This window comes from Phytophthora cinnamomi, assembly GCF_018691715.1.
Source record: "Phytophthora cinnamomi strain GKB4 chromosome Unknown Contig0, whole genome shotgun sequence".
In the NCBI taxonomy this organism is placed as follows: Eukaryota; Oomycota; class Peronosporomycetes; order Peronosporales; family Peronosporaceae; genus Phytophthora; species Phytophthora cinnamomi.
In genome coordinates, this window is record NW_027150933.1 from 581,008 (window position 1) to 599,413 (window position 18,406).

The 18,406-nt window shown below is 53.2% G+C and overlaps 9 protein-coding genes across 11 annotated transcripts; 5 read left to right on the plus strand and 4 right to left on the minus strand.

Moving 5' to 3' along the window:
* Positions 1-290: 290 nt before the first annotated feature.
* Positions 291-1,169, plus strand: IUM83_01817 (CCAAT-binding transcription factor; the record flags this gene model as incomplete). Of its 3 annotated transcripts, none has more annotated exons than XM_067925697.1 (4): positions 291-298; positions 423-591; positions 667-741; positions 849-1,169. In XM_067925697.1, the coding sequence occupies 4 exons, from the start codon at positions 291-293 to the stop codon at positions 1,167-1,169; spliced, it is 573 nt and encodes a 190-aa protein (XP_067801069.1). The 3 variants fall into 3 exon arrangements, with proteins under 3 accessions (XP_067801069.1, XP_067801068.1, XP_067801067.1); XM_067925698.1 differs by having other exon boundaries at positions 673-741; XM_067925699.1 differs by lacking the exon at positions 291-298 and having other exon boundaries at positions 436-591; positions 885-1,169.
* A 115-nt stretch (positions 1,170-1,284) lies between these two features.
* Positions 1,285-3,510, minus strand: IUM83_01818 (Malonyl-CoA decarboxylase; the record flags this gene model as incomplete). The annotated part of the gene is made up of 4 exons (XM_067925700.1): positions 1,285-1,543; positions 1,618-1,729; positions 1,801-3,241; positions 3,313-3,510. The coding sequence occupies 4 exons, from the start codon at positions 3,508-3,510 to the stop codon at positions 1,285-1,287; spliced, it is 2,010 nt and encodes a 669-aa protein (XP_067801072.1).
* Positions 3,511-3,660: 150 nt separating this feature from the next.
* IUM83_01819 (U4/U6 small nuclear ribonucleoprotein Prp4) lies at positions 3,661-5,283 on the plus strand (the record flags this gene model as incomplete). Its single annotated transcript, XM_067925701.1, has 1 exon — positions 3,661-5,283. One exon carries the CDS (start codon positions 3,661-3,663, stop codon positions 5,281-5,283), a length of 1,623 nt encoding a protein of 540 aa, XP_067801073.1.
* A 180-nt stretch (positions 5,284-5,463) lies between these two features.
* Positions 5,464-7,534, plus strand: IUM83_01820 (Protease-associated domain, PA; the record flags this gene model as incomplete). Its single annotated transcript, XM_067925702.1, has 6 exons — positions 5,464-5,931; positions 6,015-6,179; positions 6,246-6,528; positions 6,946-7,030; positions 7,096-7,184; positions 7,257-7,534. The coding sequence occupies 6 exons, from the start codon at positions 5,464-5,466 to the stop codon at positions 7,532-7,534; spliced, it is 1,368 nt and encodes a 455-aa protein (XP_067801054.1).
* Positions 7,535-7,643: 109 nt separating this feature from the next.
* On the minus strand, positions 7,644-8,783 carry IUM83_01821 (3-demethylubiquinone-9 3-O-methyltransferase; the record flags this gene model as incomplete). Its single annotated transcript, XM_067925703.1, has 5 exons — positions 7,644-7,828; positions 7,902-8,001; positions 8,087-8,196; positions 8,286-8,596; positions 8,680-8,783. 5 exons carry the CDS (start codon positions 8,781-8,783, stop codon positions 7,644-7,646), a joined length of 810 nt encoding a protein of 269 aa, XP_067800750.1.
* Positions 8,784-8,951: 168 nt separating this feature from the next.
* Positions 8,952-12,568, plus strand: IUM83_01822 (uncharacterized protein; the record flags this gene model as incomplete). Its single annotated transcript, XM_067925704.1, has 14 exons — positions 8,952-9,303; positions 9,392-9,799; positions 9,875-9,963; positions 10,053-10,154; positions 10,219-10,275; positions 10,371-10,456; positions 10,530-10,569; positions 10,640-10,698; positions 10,764-10,789; positions 10,885-11,014; positions 11,106-11,426; positions 11,503-11,725; positions 11,806-11,886; positions 11,960-12,568. The coding sequence occupies 14 exons, from the start codon at positions 8,952-8,954 to the stop codon at positions 12,566-12,568; spliced, it is 2,583 nt and encodes an 860-aa protein (XP_067801052.1).
* A 66-nt stretch (positions 12,569-12,634) lies between these two features.
* IUM83_01823 (sorting nexin 1) lies at positions 12,635-15,272 on the minus strand (the record flags this gene model as incomplete). The annotated part of the gene is made up of 14 exons (XM_067925705.1): positions 12,635-12,778; positions 12,842-12,994; positions 13,073-13,219; positions 13,285-13,353; positions 13,417-13,464; positions 13,555-13,728; positions 13,802-13,966; positions 14,032-14,103; positions 14,171-14,265; positions 14,350-14,446; positions 14,521-14,634; positions 14,706-14,885; positions 14,957-15,046; positions 15,147-15,272. 14 exons carry the CDS (start codon positions 15,270-15,272, stop codon positions 12,635-12,637), a joined length of 1,674 nt encoding a protein of 557 aa, XP_067800749.1.
* Positions 15,273-15,524: 252 nt separating this feature from the next.
* IUM83_01824 (Glucose-induced degradation protein 8) lies at positions 15,525-16,571 on the plus strand (the record flags this gene model as incomplete). Its single annotated transcript, XM_067925706.1, has 5 exons — positions 15,525-15,673; positions 15,745-15,833; positions 15,926-16,164; positions 16,240-16,396; positions 16,462-16,571. 5 exons carry the CDS (start codon positions 15,525-15,527, stop codon positions 16,569-16,571), a joined length of 744 nt encoding a protein of 247 aa, XP_067800754.1.
* Positions 16,572-16,748: 177 nt separating this feature from the next.
* Positions 16,749-18,401, minus strand: IUM83_01825 (uncharacterized protein; the record flags this gene model as incomplete). Its single annotated transcript, XM_067925707.1, has 4 exons — positions 16,749-16,999; positions 17,064-17,170; positions 17,975-18,124; positions 18,202-18,401. 4 exons carry the CDS (start codon positions 18,399-18,401, stop codon positions 16,749-16,751), a joined length of 708 nt encoding a protein of 235 aa, XP_067800753.1.
* Positions 18,402-18,406: the final 5 nt, after the last annotated feature.

The following is an 18,406-nucleotide window of genomic DNA, read 5'->3' on the forward strand; positions in this document are numbered from 1 at the left end:
GAGCTCGCTTGAATGAGGGGGCCGATCTACGTGGCGGCTCGCGAGATTGTGCACGAAGCGGATTCGACGAAAAGACGGACGAGTTTTGACGAATGGTTTGCGCTTCTTGATAAGGTGATATAGCTGTATATATCGTTTTCGAAGAGGTACGATATCATACAGTTGACAATTGAACATATTTTCTATGATCTCTTTGAGGAGTAAATTCGAGTGAGAAAGGGTATACATATTAGAAGGCTATTGGTGTGCACCACACCGGCGATTCTCATTGGAGCCAGCGCAGCCGTCCAATGAATTCGCCGGAGACTTTCTCCATGCGCGCTCATTCGCCGATTTCCGGGCTCAGGTGCGTCAGAAGCTCTTCAAGGTGTCTGTGACGTGTGTGCATGTATGGCTCACCTGCTTGTGGTGCGTGTGTGCAGAGCTACAGCAACCATGGAGTCCGTCGAGCTGCAGACGCCAACGCAGGTGCAGGAGCTGTCCGAGTCGGAGCAGCAGCAGACGCAGCAGCAGGCCCAGGCCCTGACCGAGGCGCAGGCTGCGCAGATCGCGCTGTACCAGAGCCAGCAGATCCAGTTCCTCCAGCAACTGGTACGTGATCCTGCCGTTTGGCACACCTGACGTTGACCACAGCACTAACGCTGACTGCGCCTTTTTGACCGACAGCAACAGCAGCAGCCGAACAACGAGCAGCTCCGCCAGTTGTACAACAGCCAGATGATGATGATGCCGCAGTTCCTGGTACGTGCCCATCGTCTTGACGGTTGCTGTGTCTCGGCACACTAATGGATCAGCTTGGGTGGTGCTTTCTTGTTTGCATTGTTGCTCTGCGGATTGGTGGGCTACAGCTGAACTCGCCCTTGTTGAACTCTCTGACGACTCAGGGAGCGACGACCCCCGCAGTGGCGGACGCGGTAGAAGAGGAACCCGTCTACGTGAACGCCAAGCAGTACCATCGCATCATGGTGCGGCGTCAGCAACGCGCAAAGCTGGAGGCCAAGCTGGGAAACCTTCGTCAGCGCAAGGCGTACCTGCACCAGTCACGACACAAGCACGCCATGCGACGCCCCCGCGGACCCGGCGGCCGTTTCCTGACGCGTGCCGAGATCGCCATGCTTAAGGAAGGCACGCTGCGCCTGGAAGACTTGCCAGCCAAGGCCGAGAAGTAAATGCCTGTAGATTGCGCGAAATCCGCATAACCGGCCATATCTCGCCCCCTTTTGTGTAGTATAGTCTCTTCGTTCACTTCACGTTGCGTCTCTTCATTTTGTGACTGGCTAAAGCTTACAACTTACTACCATGGAACGACATGTAGAGCTGTTGCTGCCACACGCGCGGATCGCTACCGACGTAGTCACGCAACGCATTCGATTCCCGTTGAATTGCCTTCACATCATTGTACGGCAGCAACAGCAAGTGTGTCACTGTCTCGGCACGAACCGTGAATGCCACCGGCTCATCGTTTAGTGACTCGCGCTCACCAAACGTTTGGCCCTCGCTCAAGTTGTACGGATGCGCAGAGAGCACGCGTACCCTTCCGGATCTTCATCAATACAAGAGGTGTTAGTTCTTGCCCCGACAGGAGAAAGCATCCCTACGCAAAGCAAAGCAACGTACGCAATGAAATAAATGGCCTTGGGTAGAGATCCGCGCGCACTGATCACTTCACCGGCCCGGAAAACCTTGGCAAATAGCGGTGTGTTACGTTCATCCTTCAACCGCTCGATTTCTACCAGGAATAAGCAACGCCGTGATGTTAGACATAAAAAACAACTAAAAAAACACACAACATCCTCATACCATCCAGAATGACACTTTCTGTCGGCCATGCAAGCCGAGCTGCAGCGGGGGACACAGCCGCCAAGGATTGCCGCTTGTACGAAAGCGACGTGACATCGATCGAAGGCATACAGTACCGGTAGTTGATCATCATCCCAAGTGCCGATGTCAACGCTGACGGCGTCGTATCGGCCATAAAGTTGATTTGCTCAACTTGTGCGCCATTTTGCAGGTGGAAGTTTGCCACGGGATCCATGATTTTATCTTGCTTTCGTGCAAAGAGGATGTACCGTGCACATGCAACTGTCATAACATCGCGAATATTTTCCACCAGCTCGATGTCCGTGTGCCACTCGGGATCACTTAACTTTTTCAGTAGCCATTTGTGCAACACCAACTGGTTCACGCCGTATTTCATAGTAAGATGTTGGGCTTGCTCCGTGGTGAAGAAACTCCGTTCTGGTGGCTCCAAACGCAGTTTGGATTCATTGTGCTGCTGTGTTTTCAGCACATTCTTTGAGTCCGAGGTGGCTTGCGACTGCTGATCGCCATTAGCTAGGGCGGCCTTGAACCATCGGGCAAAGCCTGGTACAGGTGATAGCGTCGCTGCTGTAGTGCACTGCGGGAACATGCTGGTCATGCGCTGGATCGTGAGGAACAGCAAGTGGCTCGCAATATTTAAACCTCGAAGTCCAGTGTTGGACGTCGACACGGAGTAAAAAATGACGTGCGACGGATTCTTCACAACTGGCGTATCCTCCTCCAAGATAGGGGTAATATTGCCGCAGAGATGATCAGTCACAGCCACTTCTACGAACACCAACGGTGCATGCGGCATGTGCATGTGGAAAAGTCCAAAGCAGTAGCGCTGCTGCCCAATTAGACGCCGCTGCAGGTCCGCCCAGCCTCGAACCTGGTGCACCCGCTCGTTCTTCAGGACGAAGGCAGCCAAATCTTCTGACGACATATCAATTCGACGGAAACGCATGCTGCCCTGAGTAGCGAACAGGTCGCGCATAATCAAGTCCAGCAGCTCGAGGGCCTCCACGCTAGATTTGGGCAACACCTCTCGATGGCGCTCAATCAAAATGCCCAAATCCACTCGTAGGTTGAGCAGAAACAACGGGCCAGGTTGAATAGTGCCGACCAGCAGAAAGAACTGCTCCGCGAGTGGAACAAGGCCGCGCTTGACACTTTTGGAGATGTTGGGGTCGTTCTTGCGGCTAAACCCCAATGCAGCCGCCGCCACATTCAGCACCAGACCTGATCGCTTAATTGAGGGCAGCGTCTTCATCATCTGTGCCAAGTCTCGAACTCCCAGGTCCACCGCCAGAGCCAGCACGAGCTCCAGTCTCTGCGCCTCCGTGAACTTCTTGTAGTCGGCGCACAGCTGCAGGGCGAACTCTCTGCGCCGCTTGAGCCCGATGACGAAGCCGTCACTGACGTCGGTGTCCAGGAACTCCTGGATATCCGAGAGTTATTATTTTGCTTTGGTTATGAGAGATTGTGCCCCGACTGGGTTCGCCTACGCACCTGGATCTGCTTAGTGAACTCAGCACGGTCGAAGTGCACGGTCTCCACTGCAGTATAGCCGCCGTCAGGGCTGCTACGCCGCGCGCGCTCGGCATCTCGGTCCTTCAGGTGCCTGGCCACCCAGCCGTCGTCGCCACAGAAGGCTGACTGTGCTGCGGCGGGCATCGCCGCCGCAACATGCGCCTGCTCTGTCGTCATGCGCGCCTCCGCGGTTCACTTCAAGTGTGCCCCTGGGATCTGTTGACGTGTGAATTTACGTGTCTCCTAAGTGCGTTTTCAACAACGCGCACTTAACAGGGGCCGCCACCACTCAACGAGCTTAGGAGCAGAGGATACATAGCGGCGGCCATGGGCGAGCGCAAGGGCATCTACTTCGGCGCCATCAGCGCCAGCGCCGGCGACATGGTGCCCAGCAGCGTGCGCAGCGGTATGGCCAGCAACCTGGAGGCGGCCATCCGCGCGGGCAACGTGAACGTGTCGGACAACGTGGAGACGGAGGTGCTGGAGCTGTCGGAGAGCAGTCGCGCCGCCCAGGAGAAGCACGCGCAGCTGCTGCGCCGCATCGAGGCGGAGAAGCGGGCGCGCAACATCGCAGTGCCTACCAGCGTGGAGGAGGTCATCCGGCGGCTGCGGCAGCTCGGAGAGCCCATCACGCTGTTCGGAGAGCGGCCGGCCGACCGCCGCGAGCGACTGCGCGAGATCCTGTCGCGACTGGAGCTCAAGGCGGAGGAGACGGGCTTCGTGCATGAGGTGCTGGCAGATATTCAGAAGCAGGAGGCAGGTGCTGATGCGGCGGAGAAGGGAGACGCAGCACGAGATCAGGGCGCGGCGAGTCAAGCGGCAAAGCCCCAGGAGGACCAGTTGTTCTACGTGCCGATTAAGAACGAAGGGCTCAAGAGCGCGCGTGCTGCCATTTTTGCGCACACGACGAGTGTCGTGGGCGCACGGCTGAAGCGAGAGCGACAGGAGAAGCAGATGGATGCTGGAGAGAGAGCACGAACGATGGATCACCACGCTGCGGAGCTGTACGCCACGGCGCTCAGAATGGCCAATATTGCCAGTCAGAACGGAGATGTGCGACCACTAGCTAGCGTTCGGTATTCATCCGATGGAGCTCATGTGGCGACGGGTTCGTGGAGTAGCCTGTTGAAGGTGTGGGATGCCAATAGCGCTGCTGAGGTGAAGGTGTTCCGGGGACACGAAGACCGTGTCACTGGAGTTGCATGGCATCCGAGTAACACATTTTCTGAAATGACGGATGGTGCAGATTCGGTGTGTTTGTGCAGTGGTTCTGCTGATGGCACTGCCAGACTTTGGAGTGCGGCACGCAATGAGCCTTTGGCTGTATTGCAAGGACATAAGGCGCGACTGGGCAAGGTTGCTTTTCACCCGCTTGGAAACTACGTGGGTACGACGAGTTTCGATCACACATGGCGACTCTGGGACGTCGCAACGGCACAAGAGCTATTGCTGCAGGAGGGACACTATAAGGAAGTGTATGCTATCGCTTTCCAGAAAGACGGCGCACTCGCTTCGACGGGTGATTTAAATGGCAATGGACGCGTGTGGGATTTGCGATCGGGCAAGGCTATATTGCCGCTCCAGGGCCACTCCAAGCAGATTCTGTCAATGGACTTTGCTGCCAATGGTATGCAGTTGGCCTCGGGTAGTGATGACCGCAGTATTCGAATTTGGGACCTGCGCCAGCAAAAGTGCTCGTACATGGTTCCGGCCCATAGCAATTTGGTGAGCGACGTACGTTTCTCGCCTGGATCTGATGAGCTCCTGCTAAGTGCTTCGTACGACTCCACCATTAAGCTATGGCGAACTCGCGACTGGAAGTTGATGACCACGCTACGCGGGCACGACGGCAAGGTGATGTCTGCTGACTTCGCCCCGGATGAGAAGCACGTTGTCTCGTGCGGTTTCGACCGCACCTTCAAGCTGTGGGCCCACGAGAATGAGTTCTAAGCTTCGCTTGCCCATCTCGTCAACTCTTACCAATTAGAAAGTAGACATTGCACAGGTAGTAGTAACCAGGTGAAGACAATCTCGTGGCTTGTGCCGACGCCCTTTCGCGATATTGCATTTGGTTTTTGTATGGCGTCACTTCAACTTCGACAAGATTTTTGGATTTTGGCGATGACAAGCATGGCTCCTTGGAGCAGGATCCTACTGCTTCTCCTCGCTGTGGCGTCAATCATCACCGGTGTGAACAGCGTGGATACTGCGACTGCCAAGTGCTCACCAGAAGCGCAGCAATTTTCGGTTGTGGTGGCGACGAGCGCACCGCTGGGCCTGCGACTCAGCGATAAGCTGGAAGTGCTGGAGTTTGTTGCCGACTCCGAAGGACGAGGTCGAGCTGTGGAGGCCTCTGGCTTGGCGGAGATTGGCGACCGCCTCATCGCCGTCAACGACGTGTCGCTCGAGGGCTTTGCGCTGCAGAAGGCGGTCGCAGAGCTGCAAGCAGCGGAGCTGCCACGCACCCTACGCTTTCAAACTCACGACGGTCGTTGCATCCAACCACCGCCAGCAGCTATCAAGGAGAGCGTCATCGAAGCAGCAACGGCGTCGGCGTTCACCTATGATCCAAGCAATGAAGAGACCTTCGACTATGTGGTACGGTGCCGTGAACTCGGTGCATGGAAGCGGGCGGGAGATTCTAACCTGCAACTACATGCATGCACCTTGCATTTGTTCAGGTGGCGAGTGTCGGCGACAAAACAACAGAGTTCAAGCTCTACGCTGTATTGTCTTCAGATGGCTCACCCCCTAGTTGCGCCTTCCGAGAGCTGGTTCTCGCTCGCCCTTTCGACGGGTGTTCCCCACTCTCGATCGATGTCACGAACAAATATGTGCTTGTCCCGGTAAGTCGTCTGCCCATACGCATCGCTTATCTTTTATACACATCTAAATTCCTTACTTGATGACAGAGTGTATTTGGGTGCCCCATGCACCAAAAGGCAGCAATGGCGGACGAAGCAGGAGCCAAGGGCGTGATCTTTGTTCAGCGAGTCGGCGAAAAGCCCATGCGTGTGCGCATCCCGCCTGCATCGTCATTGCCCCACCCCATCAACATCCCGTTGGTCATGGTATCCACAGATTCTGGGGCGCGCTTGCTTGAGCAAATGGCTGCGGTTCGTCCCGGTGAAAGTCAACAGCTACGCTTCGTATTCAGCGCTGCCTGCGCAGTCGATCGGTTCGCAGTGCATCCAGGTGATAATGATCCGCTGCGTCGATCGGCAGCGTTCCTCATCGAAGATGCTAGTGCTGGATTTCTGTCCATATCCGTGGCAACTTCAGCAGAAACAGAACTAGTCGCAGATACATACGAGTTTCTCAAGCCTGCGGATTACAGCTCAGTTGGCAGCAGTGCTGGGGTGAAACTTCCAATTGGTAGACACGACCTCATCTTTCCAGACCCGCAGGCTCTCAATCCGTGCGAGTCAGACCCTATGCGAACCTCGCCACTTGCACGATTGCGCCTGGGAATAACGACGGACACTTTCATTGCTGTCAGATTGCGCGATCCAAATAGCTCGGGTGGATGTTCTTTAATGCGGCAATTGACCTACTTCGAAGCTAGTCGCCCAGCGGGAATAATTATGGGTGACCAACGATTTCCGCACGCAGCAAGCTCGCTTGCCGCCGCAGTTGCAGTTCAGCAGACCTCAATACCCGTCGTTTTCATCTCCATGAGTGCATTCCGGACGATTCGGTAAGTCTTGCATCTAACTTGTAGTGCTGACCCTAAAGACGCAATTGACGTGTGCTCTGCCGCAGACAAAAATTGAAAGAGCTGGAAGATGCTTCCGAAATAAATACCGGAGATGACAGCAATACGCACATTCACGTGGAGTTTAGTGGTGAAAGTGAGTGCTCGCTAGTTATCCCCTCTGAGCGACCAACGCTAATTACTGCTTTGCACACTACTTACTTTTCAGATGCATTGGAGCACCAGTGGAAGGAGCTTGCGGGTCTAGCAGTGGAGTCGAACTGGCCAGCAAGCGAAGCTGCACGAGATCGACTGTTTCACCGAATGCTGAAGGATCAGGCTACCTTGGACGACCACGACCTGCAGCTTTCTCTTGTGAAAAATGAGCGCTATGAAGCTCTGGTTGCGGCGTATTGGAGTGCTCAGCGGTACTACAGTGCACGCACGGACGATGATCTCAAAGATGATCAAGGAGAGAGTGGAAGCGAACTAGAAGACGAAAGATAGATCAACGATCGAGCAGCAGAAGAGTTGCATTTCAAGGTGTTAAACATCTCGTTGTCGACAGGCGACGCTGTAATCAACCTTTGTTGTTGCTGACACTGCAACTTGCTGGTTACTGCTCTTGAGGTTTGGACGCGCACATGATGTAGTTGATATCGGTGCACGTGGGGTGAATACGCCAGCTGCGGAAAATCGGATCGCCCACAATGCCTGACACGTCCTTCACAGCAAAACCATCTTTCCTCAGCTCGGCTTCGATCTCACCCGGCTGCACAAATTTGTTCCAGTCGTGCGTTCCTATCAGTTCGTTGATCACGAGTTAGCCTGGTGTGACAAGCGACGAACCGCTCATGCGCAATTAATGCCATACCTGGCGGAACGATTCGCATCACGTATTCCGCAGCTCCAATCGCAAGCGCGGCTGAAAGAGCCGTACGGTTGATCGACGACAAGAACAGCAAACCACCCGGCTTTCAAGATCACACAAGACCCCACAGCGTCAGTTCCTCCCGCACAGCTACCTAGATCTAAGTTGCACCCACTCCACCCTCTCACCTTCACCAGCGGCGTCAGCGAGTGCAAGAATGCAGGCACGTCGGACACATGTTCAATGACCTCCAGTGAGCACACCACGTCGAACTGCTCGCCTTGCGCCACCAAATCGTCTTCAACATTGCAAAAACGAAAGCGTCATAGAGCTTAGCATCAAGTCCTTAGCCAGCAAAACAACGACAACTTATGGTAGATATCTTACCCGACGTGCAACGGCGGTAATCGATGTTGCTGGTGTGGCGACTCATCGCTGCGTGCTTCTTCGCAGCCGCGATGTTGTCCTCGCCGGGGTCGGCCGACACCATCGTGCCGCCGATGCGACACAGCGCCTCGGACAGGATGCCGCCGCCGCAGCCCACGTCCGCCACGCGCAGACCACGCAGCGGCGTGGGGTCGTCGTCGGTCGTGTGGCCTAAGTGCTCGATCACGTGGCTGCGAATGTACTTGACGCGCACGGGGTTGATCTGATGCAGCGGCCCCACGCCCGTCGTGCTCTTAGGCGCCCACCAGTCACTGCAGCAAGTAGCACAACGACAGCAATAACGTCACAGAGCTGTATGGCTCACAATGTACTTGCAGCAGTGGAGCGGACGTACGAGGATGCGGCGTTGAACTTGCGCACTTCGTCGTCCACCACGGTGGATAGCGCGCGCGTACTGCGCAGCGGCAGCCGCGAGGCGCGCGTCACCTTGGCCAGCATCTTGCGCCGATGATCTTGTTGACTGCCGTAGCTCCGAGGCGGTCCACTATTCAGGTGTCCGCAATGGCCGTCCTCACTTGAAGTTTGTATGAGAGCGCTCTAATATGATCATTATGTGTGCCACCTATATAGACCCACACTCTTCATTTTCGACGCATTTGCGCCAGGATGAACGGGGGCGGAGGCGTCGGCAGCGCCGGGGACGCCGCCATGCAGCAGAAGCGCGCCGCGGACGCGAGCGAAGAGGAGCGAGTGGTCAAGCAGATGCGGACGGAGGAGGCTGCCACCTCGAGTCTGGCCCAGGCCAACGCCATGGCTGCCACGCGAGCCATGTTCGGCAGCCCGCAGCAGCAGGCCAACCTCTTCTTCATGGGCTCTCAGCCCATGGTGCAGTCGCTCCAACTGCCGCAGCAGCACATAATGGCGGTTGCTCCGAGCGTCCCAACGACGCAGGAGCAGCATATGCATATGCAGATGCAGCAGCGACAGCAGCAGCAACAGTTCTCAGCGGCGATGGCAGGTACGACTCCGGATCGCTGCCGGAGGATACGGCGCTGTCTGCTGCGTATTGACCGTCTGTTGGTGGGTCGTCGTGTGTTGTATCATAGCTCGGCATAACGCGCAGCAGCAGCAGGCTGCGGCGATGGCGACGATGATGGGACAGCAGATCGCTACGTCGATGGCGCAGCAGACACCGCAGATGCAGTCGAATTCTAGCGCGAACATTCATGTGGCATCGTTGATGGGGAGCCAAGGGATGGCTTTTCAGGTGAACACGTCCAGTGAAGCCCCTACGCAGCCCCAACAGTCGGCAGTGCCGACTGGAATGCAGAACCCGGTGCAGCATCAGCAGATACAGGCGCCACTTGCCCCGGTAGTACCGGTGACTTCAAATGAGAATGAAGAACCCTGCCTTATCTGCGGCAAGAAGGGGGACATCTTCACATGCAATGGCGGCTGCGCGCTCAACGTACACCCTGCTTGCATTGGCGAGGATGCGATTTTCCCGTTCGTTGGTACGGCATTTGGATTTCATGTATATTTGGGCATGAGGATAATTTACACTTACCCTGGATTGATGCGATTGGCAGTCGGGCAGCTGTGTGGTAGTTGCTTTATCGTGCAGCAGAATCGGGCATCCCAGGAAGATCTGACAAAGGGTGGACCCAATGCACTATCGGTAAGAGGATTTCAATGCTGAGTAAACTACATACTCACATGCTAACTGTAGGTACTTGTTGCATCTTGCTTGTTATATTTGGCATATAGGTTCGAAGAGCGATTTTATGTGTGAACTTGGAGACCAATAGCAATTTGAACTTCGACAAGTTCGGCCATTTGGCTTCGTTACGGCTCGGAGAAATCGGTTCGGTACGAAAATGGACAGTTCGGATTTCAGACGACGTCATACTCACGTTATGGTTGCTGGATACAGATCGCAGGCTATCCGATAAAACCATTTGCTGAAAAGTTTGTCGAGCCGTATTTACAAGTGAGTATTCGCCATTGTTGCAGGCGATGACGCTCATGTACGGTCGAACTCGCGTGCTGACCAATTCTGCTTCGTTCCCCTGTTAACTATTTCAGCGCTGGATACGTGAGAAGCTAACTACAGCCGGCAAATGGATGCTGAACGTCCGAGAGATTTTCACAGTGATGATTGGCCTGTACAGGTAATGAACCTGTCTTACGCATGCATGATACCGTGCGATATACTAACTTAGTGACTTGCTTAACCTTCTACAGTTTAAAAAGAGCCTGTGTCGCACATGGTTTACACGATAAAGTGATCGAACTCATGAAAGCACGCAAATTTACGGTGATGGACTTCTTTGGATGGCATCCTGCCATCGAAGGCCCAAGTGTGCGGTGTTCAAGTCTTTGTGCTGTCTGCGGAATCCGTAACGCGCCTGAGGTTGACGTATGCTCGCGTTGTCATCACAAGCTCGTGTTTCCGTCGGTATTCACGAAGTATATTAGCACCCTTCTGGCTGCTTTTTACGCAGGTGAGTGTCACCGCCCCTTCACATCCAAGTTACTATAGCTCGCACTTACTGTTGTGCGTATGCATGTCAATTTCATTGTTCTCTTTCTATTACAGAACAAGTTGGAATCCCTCTCGGAGCGTCAACACTGGACGTCTTTGCCCACACAAATACTGTGCGGGGCTTGTACAAGGGGCTCAGACCATTTGACGCAGATGGTGTCGTCTGGGAACAGTTTACGGATCAGTTGAGTGGTGTTCATTTTTCTTTTCGTTATCTGTGTACGTAGTGGCATTTCGCACCAGCTAACCATACTTGGCTTGTGCTCGTGTGGCAGACTGCGTATGATTTTCGGTTTTTTGGACATCATGAGTAATTTTGGCACATTGCAGCTGAACCCAGATCTCTTCGTGCCAGAAGTCAACATTATCTTCAATCCTGCCTACGTGAATCAAGCAATGATAACCAATGAGTTCGAGGTCGTCGGAAAGTTCCTTCAATGTATGAGGCTCTTCGGCCATGCAAAAAGTGTCGAGAACGAGCACATGATCGAATCCGTGCAGCGCTACGTGCTGTTCAAGCACCTTCCCAACGGGAGTTGGTGCAAGATGAATGGTTCGACGGTGGACCAGTACAAGGCTACGGTCACATGCTCAAAGTACGTCGGAAGCGTCCTTGTCAGGCGGTCATTCTGCAGGTACTGACGTACTCTTTCTTGTTTCTAACCTTATTAGGGCACTCCTCACTCCTGACTTTCGAGGATACGGCCCCATTTCACACGATTTCCAACGACTTCTAGAAAAATGGGCTCGGAATGCAGCCCCAAAGCTTCCATCTGCCGCAATGGCTGGAGCAAAGCAACCAGCGGAAACCTCCAAGCTAAAGCTGCTTGCTTCTGGGGCGACTGTGAAGACGAACACGCAGGCGAAGTTAAAGCGTCTCGAGGCAATGTACAAGGTAAGGTGCAATATGGGAGAATTTGCGTGCGTGGATAAAAAGGAAATTGTAATCTCACATTTGCGTGGTTTGAAAACCAGCGGCAAACGGCTCCAAAAGGAGGCACTGCCTCACTCGAATCTTTAATGACTGAGAGGATGAGGCAGCTGATTAAGGCGAAGGTACGCGTGTCATTTCAATTGTTCGCAGGTTGAGTAAGTATTAAGTCCCGGGACTTGGAATTTGAACATGCAGAAACTTGAAGACCAGGCTAAAGCAGCTACGGCAGCTGAAGAAAAGAAGGTTGCGGTCAAGGAGGAGAAGGGTAGCGTAAAGGAAGAGACCCACCCCGCCCCGCAAGAAGCAGCTTCGTCCAACGAGGAAACATCGATTAAGAAAGAAGATATAGCTACTGACGGCGCGACTGACTCGGAAGACATCAAATCCGAAAATCAACCGGCAGTGACAACCACTGCGGAAAAGGATCAGGATGATGACGATGTACTTACAAACATGAGTCTCCACGAGGACCTGGAAATCTTCGATGGTCTACAATTCGAGGACGGTGGGGGCATAATTGACATGAGCTTCCACTCATTAGGCCCCCCTACCGACGTTGATGAGGACAACGGAGAACCTGACATTGAAGATCCCGAAGGTACTGATGCACCCGGTCAAGATGACGATGACGAAGCAATGGACGACCACGTGTATGATGACGATGAGGATGAGAACGAGGATAGCAGTAGCCACGTCGCGGATGGGGATACATCCCAGCAAGAAGTTCAAGTTCCTTACCCACCGGAAGCTATAGAAGCTGCTGGCACCAGCGATGCTACCTCAGACTTCCCGTCAGACATGTAAATGTGTGATTCCACGGATTGAAAGCACATTCTACATTTCTTACGCAAGTAGAGAAAAACTACGCTCTCAGAGTAGCCCAGTGATTTGACCTAAGTCTTTCTCTCCTGGTTTCCTATATGTGATTGAGGCCTGTGCCCTCTGTCGGCTCTCAGCCACTTCTTCATCACTCAGCTCAAGGAATGACCGCAAGCCTTCCCACGCTGCTCGAGACTATAACAGAAACACAGGTCAGCATCGAACAGGCGTGCAGTAAAAGCCAAAACATTTTTTTACCTGAACGTGATAATCCAGCTCCAAATTCGCCAGCGATATCAAAGCAGTCTTGAGATTGGCAGTCTTCCCAGTGTCCATCCGCTTTGTTTCCACCTTAAGGCTGTTTGCGATGAATTGGACTTGTTCCTTGGCTTGGTTCATGCGATCTTCCGCCTGAGACAAACAAGTAGACTTTTAGGCCTTGAAAGCAAAACCATACACGGACCTCGCTAATCTGTAATGCCAACGTACTGATGCCATTTTCTGCTCAGCTCGCATGGCGGATGCTGCTGCACCACTGCTTGCCCGTGCAGCTGCAAACCGCTCTTTGTTGCGTTGCATACTTGCGTTCGCTTGCTGGACCTCGTGGATTGCAGACTCTCGATTGTGCATAACGGTCTGTGACGGAAACACAAGACGATCATTATCGGAAGACACCACAGAAACAAACAAATAACTCGAACCTTGACAGCATCTACTTTGCCAGCTTGGTATCTCACAATCGACACGTACATCGACAGTAACTTGTCCAGCTGGAAAACAAGGATCATGTCAGCACCAGGTATATGGTTTACAATTTTGGCAATGAAGGGTACCTGATCCTGGTAAATATTGGACACGGTCTCAAAATGATCGCCAGCGACCTAGCACAAGAACAATCAAACCATAAGTATACCAATGTGCTGGACCCTAGTAGCTTCACCTGTGTACTTGCATCACGAAAACTAACCCACCTCAGCAAGCTGCTTCATATCTAGGTCTCTCTTCTCGTGCTCGGACAAAGCAGACAAATAGCTGCCAAATCGTGACATCTCGTACCCTTCACTGCGCTGAGCGGCGTAAACGATGTCTGAGCAGCGGGTCACCTCTCGAATTCGCTTTTCGTATTCATCAATATGCTGGCCGATCTGCAATCGACAACCATATCTTGTTTACCAGTGCCCACACCTTTTTGTCGGATAATATGACATGACAACTCACCCTCGCATAATCATCGTCTGTCTTGATCTCGACTTGTTGGACGTTCGACGAGAGAAATACTCCGTCTTTTAAAGAGCTCCATAAGGAGCTTACCGAAGCTGGTGTTGGCACGTACGCGGCAGCAATAGATGCTACTTTCAATAGCTCTTTGCCGGCAATGAGACCCTGATACCAGAATTCACAGCCACGTCAGCGCAAGCATGCCAATTGTTATAATCAAGGACACGGACCTCGGTACTAGCAGTCAACACGATCTGCAACTCTAGCGTCTGAGAAAGTTTTTCATGACTGCATACTTCGTTCTGCTCGGAAACCACGCGTCAGAGATGAACCGAACAAACCATACTCGAAAAAGCAAATGCCACGCACGATGAAATGCTCTAACGCTTGGCGTCGTTCTTCAACAAAGGTTGCGTCCATATTTCCTGTCCAGCGCTTCTCGGGAAGTGGAGGTATGATGGTACCTGTTGGAGAGATCCGATCGTCAAACAGTTATAACCCCGTTAGTACCGGCAGTGAAATTATAAATGATCAGCATCACTTGTCACCTCGAAAATGCATAAGCAACCGCTGGTGAAGCCATTCGAAGTCACTAAACCGTCGCTTTACTTGCGCAGTAGTGCACGGAAAGTGTGTACAATTCGTCTACACAGCCATATATGTCTCAGCATTTGCAAATAGAAACCCCAGGAATATTCGAAACAACTTCGACGGTATACCTTCGTGGAGATCACGTACTGCGTATACCGCGAATAGCCTGAACCAACAACGACCGGCGTGCTCACCGACACCACAAAGGATCTCTCAAAATCTGGTGACGTCTCCTCCGGTAGCTAAATTATCACAGAATCACTGATTAACACGCTCTCCACACAGCTCAACACCGCTCCCTTTCAGCTCTCACCACATTGTCTACTGGCTGCTCGAGCTGGAAGTCGGCCAGCGGCAGGGTCTCTCCTGAGTAGAGGCTCTGCATCTGGCACTTGCCGGTGCTCTGCACCAGCGCCACAAGCTTCATAGCCACGAACCAGCAGTCCTTGTTCAGCTTTTCTTGGGACTTGCCTCCACTGGCGAGGCGCCAGATCTGCACACCACAAGGCCCCACCCGGTCAACGACAACTCCCCACCAAATCCTGCCCCAGTCTCTCTGCGCACCTCTCGGTTGGCGTCGTTCATGAGCCTCGCGCGCCGGATAAATGCCGCTCCCTCCGTGCCCCCAATGTAGCCATCTGCGTCGGTGTCCACCTGCCGTGGACAGAGGCAAAAAATAATTAAAAAGCGTCAGCATCTCGGATATGATTTCGGCACAGCACAACGCCGGACAGCAGGCAGTGCAGCGGCGTACGATGTGGAAGAGCCTGGCGTAGAGCACGCCCTCCTCGCTCAGGAACTTGATGGGCCCGTTCACGAACGCGATGTTGAACTCGCCGCCGCCCGCGCCGCTCGTCGAGGAGCGCCCCATGCCCAGCATAGTCAAAAGGAGCGACTTAGCTGTTCTTCTGGGCCGTTTTTCTGAATGCAACCTTGAAGTACACGGTACGCACACAACTTGACACAGAGTGCTGCATTTCAACCAACCAGAGACGATCATAGACGCTATTGGTTTATTAAAGTGCGATTGTGTGGCGGCAGTCTCTCGAGTGTCGAAGAAAAAAAGAGCGCGACCCCAGTTCGGATTTCGCGCCCAAGTTCACTTGAAGCTCAATTGATCACTAACGTTAGTATGCGGACCTACTCGCGCGACATCACGCTGGGCAGCTCCAGCCACCGGCTGGGAGCGGCGGCCGACGTGGGCTTCGGTGGCACGCCTGCTAATGAGCGCCGCTTCAACAAGAAGCGCAGCTCGCGCCGGCGCATGCGGATCTCCAAGGAGTAAAGACGCTCGATCTTCAACTGTAGCGCGTAAATGTGTGTCGCTCACGTTAAAATATACCTTCTCATAGGTCCATGAACCGCCTGGTGATGGACTACCTCGTGGGCAAGGGCTACCGGGAGGTGGCCGAAGCCTTCTGGCGCGACTCAGGCACCAAGCGTGAGTGGGTTGGGTCGTTGTTCCGGTGCTTGACCAGCTTGAAGTTGGCGCTGGCGATTGACTTTGTGCTCTAATCTTGCTGTATGCCGCAGCGCACGTGGACTTGCAGTCCGTGCAGGAACGCATGAGCATCCAGCAGCTGCTGCTCAAGGGTCAGGTCCAGAAGGCGCGCAGCAAGCTGGCCAACATGGACCCCGACTTCCTGGAGAAGAACAGCGGGATGGACTTCCTGCTGGCCAAGCAGGAGCTCATCGAGCTGATCAAGGCCCACAATATCGAGGAGGCTCTGCAGTTCGCAATCAAGAACCTCGCGCCGTTCGGACAGAAGAGCGTGAGTGCTAATGAGGAATAGCGAGCTGCTCTCAGCGACTTGCTCACCTTTGTGTGTACTTCTGTTGCTGCTCAGCCCCAGTTTCTTCATGAAATCGAACGGACGATGTCTGTCATCGCGTTCAAGAACCCGTCGGAGTCGCCACTAGGGCATCTGCTGGAGCAGGCCCAACGCCGCCGTGTGGCTGATGAAGTCAATTCCGCCATCTTGCGGAGCCAAAAGCAGGAGCTAGGTAAGGAAGGGGTATGTTTGTTGCTCTGTGTTTGATAACATACTCACGTCTGTGTACTGTTGCAGAACCCATGCTACCCACTATGGTTCAACAATTCCATTATATGGAGGATCAGCTCGAGACCAAGCTTAACCGCCGCTCAAACGGAATTCGTGTTGAAGACTCAACGCGTTAAGGCGCGGACCACAGCACCCTTGCTCCAGGTTCGCCTGGTGACTGCTGCTATTGCGCTCGTTGTTTTTATTCTCCATTCCTGTCCGCTCGAGATGTTGCATACGTGCTACATGTTTAACTCATTCTTTTGCTGAGCTCGGTAAACCCGCGCTGAAAATTCTCTAAAACACAAAATAATTTATAACCGCTCTGCATCATCGTCTGGTTCTTCATAAAGCCGTTCGATTGATAACAGTCGTCTTGTGAGTGGCCCTGCGCCGTACGGAAACAGATCTGCCACGACAAGTTTATCAATCTCCAATCGAAGTCGAATGAGCACACTCATAACGTTTTCGAGTTGCTTGTTCATCTGAAGTTTCTTCTTGCTGGTCTCCCAGTGTGCAGCTAGCTGTCGGAGGTATCGCATGAAATACTCGAGCATGTGGGTTTCTAAGGAGACAATATAGACATTAGTCAAGAGAAACCAATCCAGAAGCAGGATGTCCATTCTTACCGTTTGAAACGAGGAGATCAAGTAGCACGAGATGGTCCCGTCCTAACGTGTCCACGAGGTCAGCGAACAGTAGATCCGGGTCATATTCAGCAGTTAGATATGCCATACTGTGTTGTGCCCAGGTAAGCCGTCCAAAAACTGGTTTAGAAATACTCTCAGTAGCACCAGTTAGAGCTGCCATGCGGGTAAGACCGTTCAGAACTTCAATCATCACATCATCTTGCTCGGCAAGCACCGCAAAAAGCTGCCGCCGACTTGGTAGCTGCATCTCTTTAGCCCAAGCAGGTGGATTGCCGAATCGACTTGATGGTTGTGCTTGTGTAGTCTTTGCGTCGGTGGAAGATTCAACAAACGCGACTCCTATACGACTTAGAAGCACCAGCCATTGTTGTAAGAATGGGAATCGAGTTGATTTGCCAATGAATACCTCTTGGCTGGACACATTTGAAGGTTCATTACTATCGAGAAGCTGCATTGCAGTAAATGTGCATGATGACTGTACCAGCCACATTAAACAACTCTCAAGGCACTGCTTGTAAATTATCGAAACCATAACATCGTCTTCACTTCGTGTTATATCCTTCCAATGCTCCATGAATGCCAGAAAATTACCAATAACCTCCAGAACCGCGCACGTGACAAACGTCGGCTGCGATGCGTAGTGCATCACCACAAACACGTCATTCATTAGCATCATAACTTGCTCACTCAACTCCACAAACTGTGGAGTCTCTCCATTTTCCAGGCTGCAAAATCGTTGCACAAAATCACTCAAAAATCCCAAAGCTTCGTACTGAACCGAGAAAGGAGCAGCAGCAGTCGAGTAGTCCTCTCCACCGCGAGATCCAGTGAATACACTTTGTAACATATCCCCCACGCTACGTATTTCGTCCAAAATTGCTTGCACGTACGAACTCTCGGCCACGCGCCCCGATAGTTTCTCCTTCTCGCTATCACCTTCCATTGACTCTCGCCCACACTCCGCCTTCACTAGCTGCCTCAATAGCAGGAGCCGGAATCCACTAGCCTCTCGTCGCCAGCACCCGGGCGTTAAAAGATCCCTGGCAATTGCAACAATGTCGACACAATGACTACATTCCCCGTCCGACCCCTATCCAGAACGATAATAGCCACACACCTGACGATGTCATTGACACATGGCCCCTCGGCGCCTGGGTCGCAGTTCAAGACGTCCTGAAGCGCTTCTTTCGCACCATACGCCACCAGCACATCCTTGTGGTCTAGCAGACCTAGCAGCGTCTTGATCGCGTCTCCAGAGCCGTCGTGGCGGCCTCGCACCGCGGCGGCGCAGGTCTCGACGCATCGGCTCCAGTCCATCGATG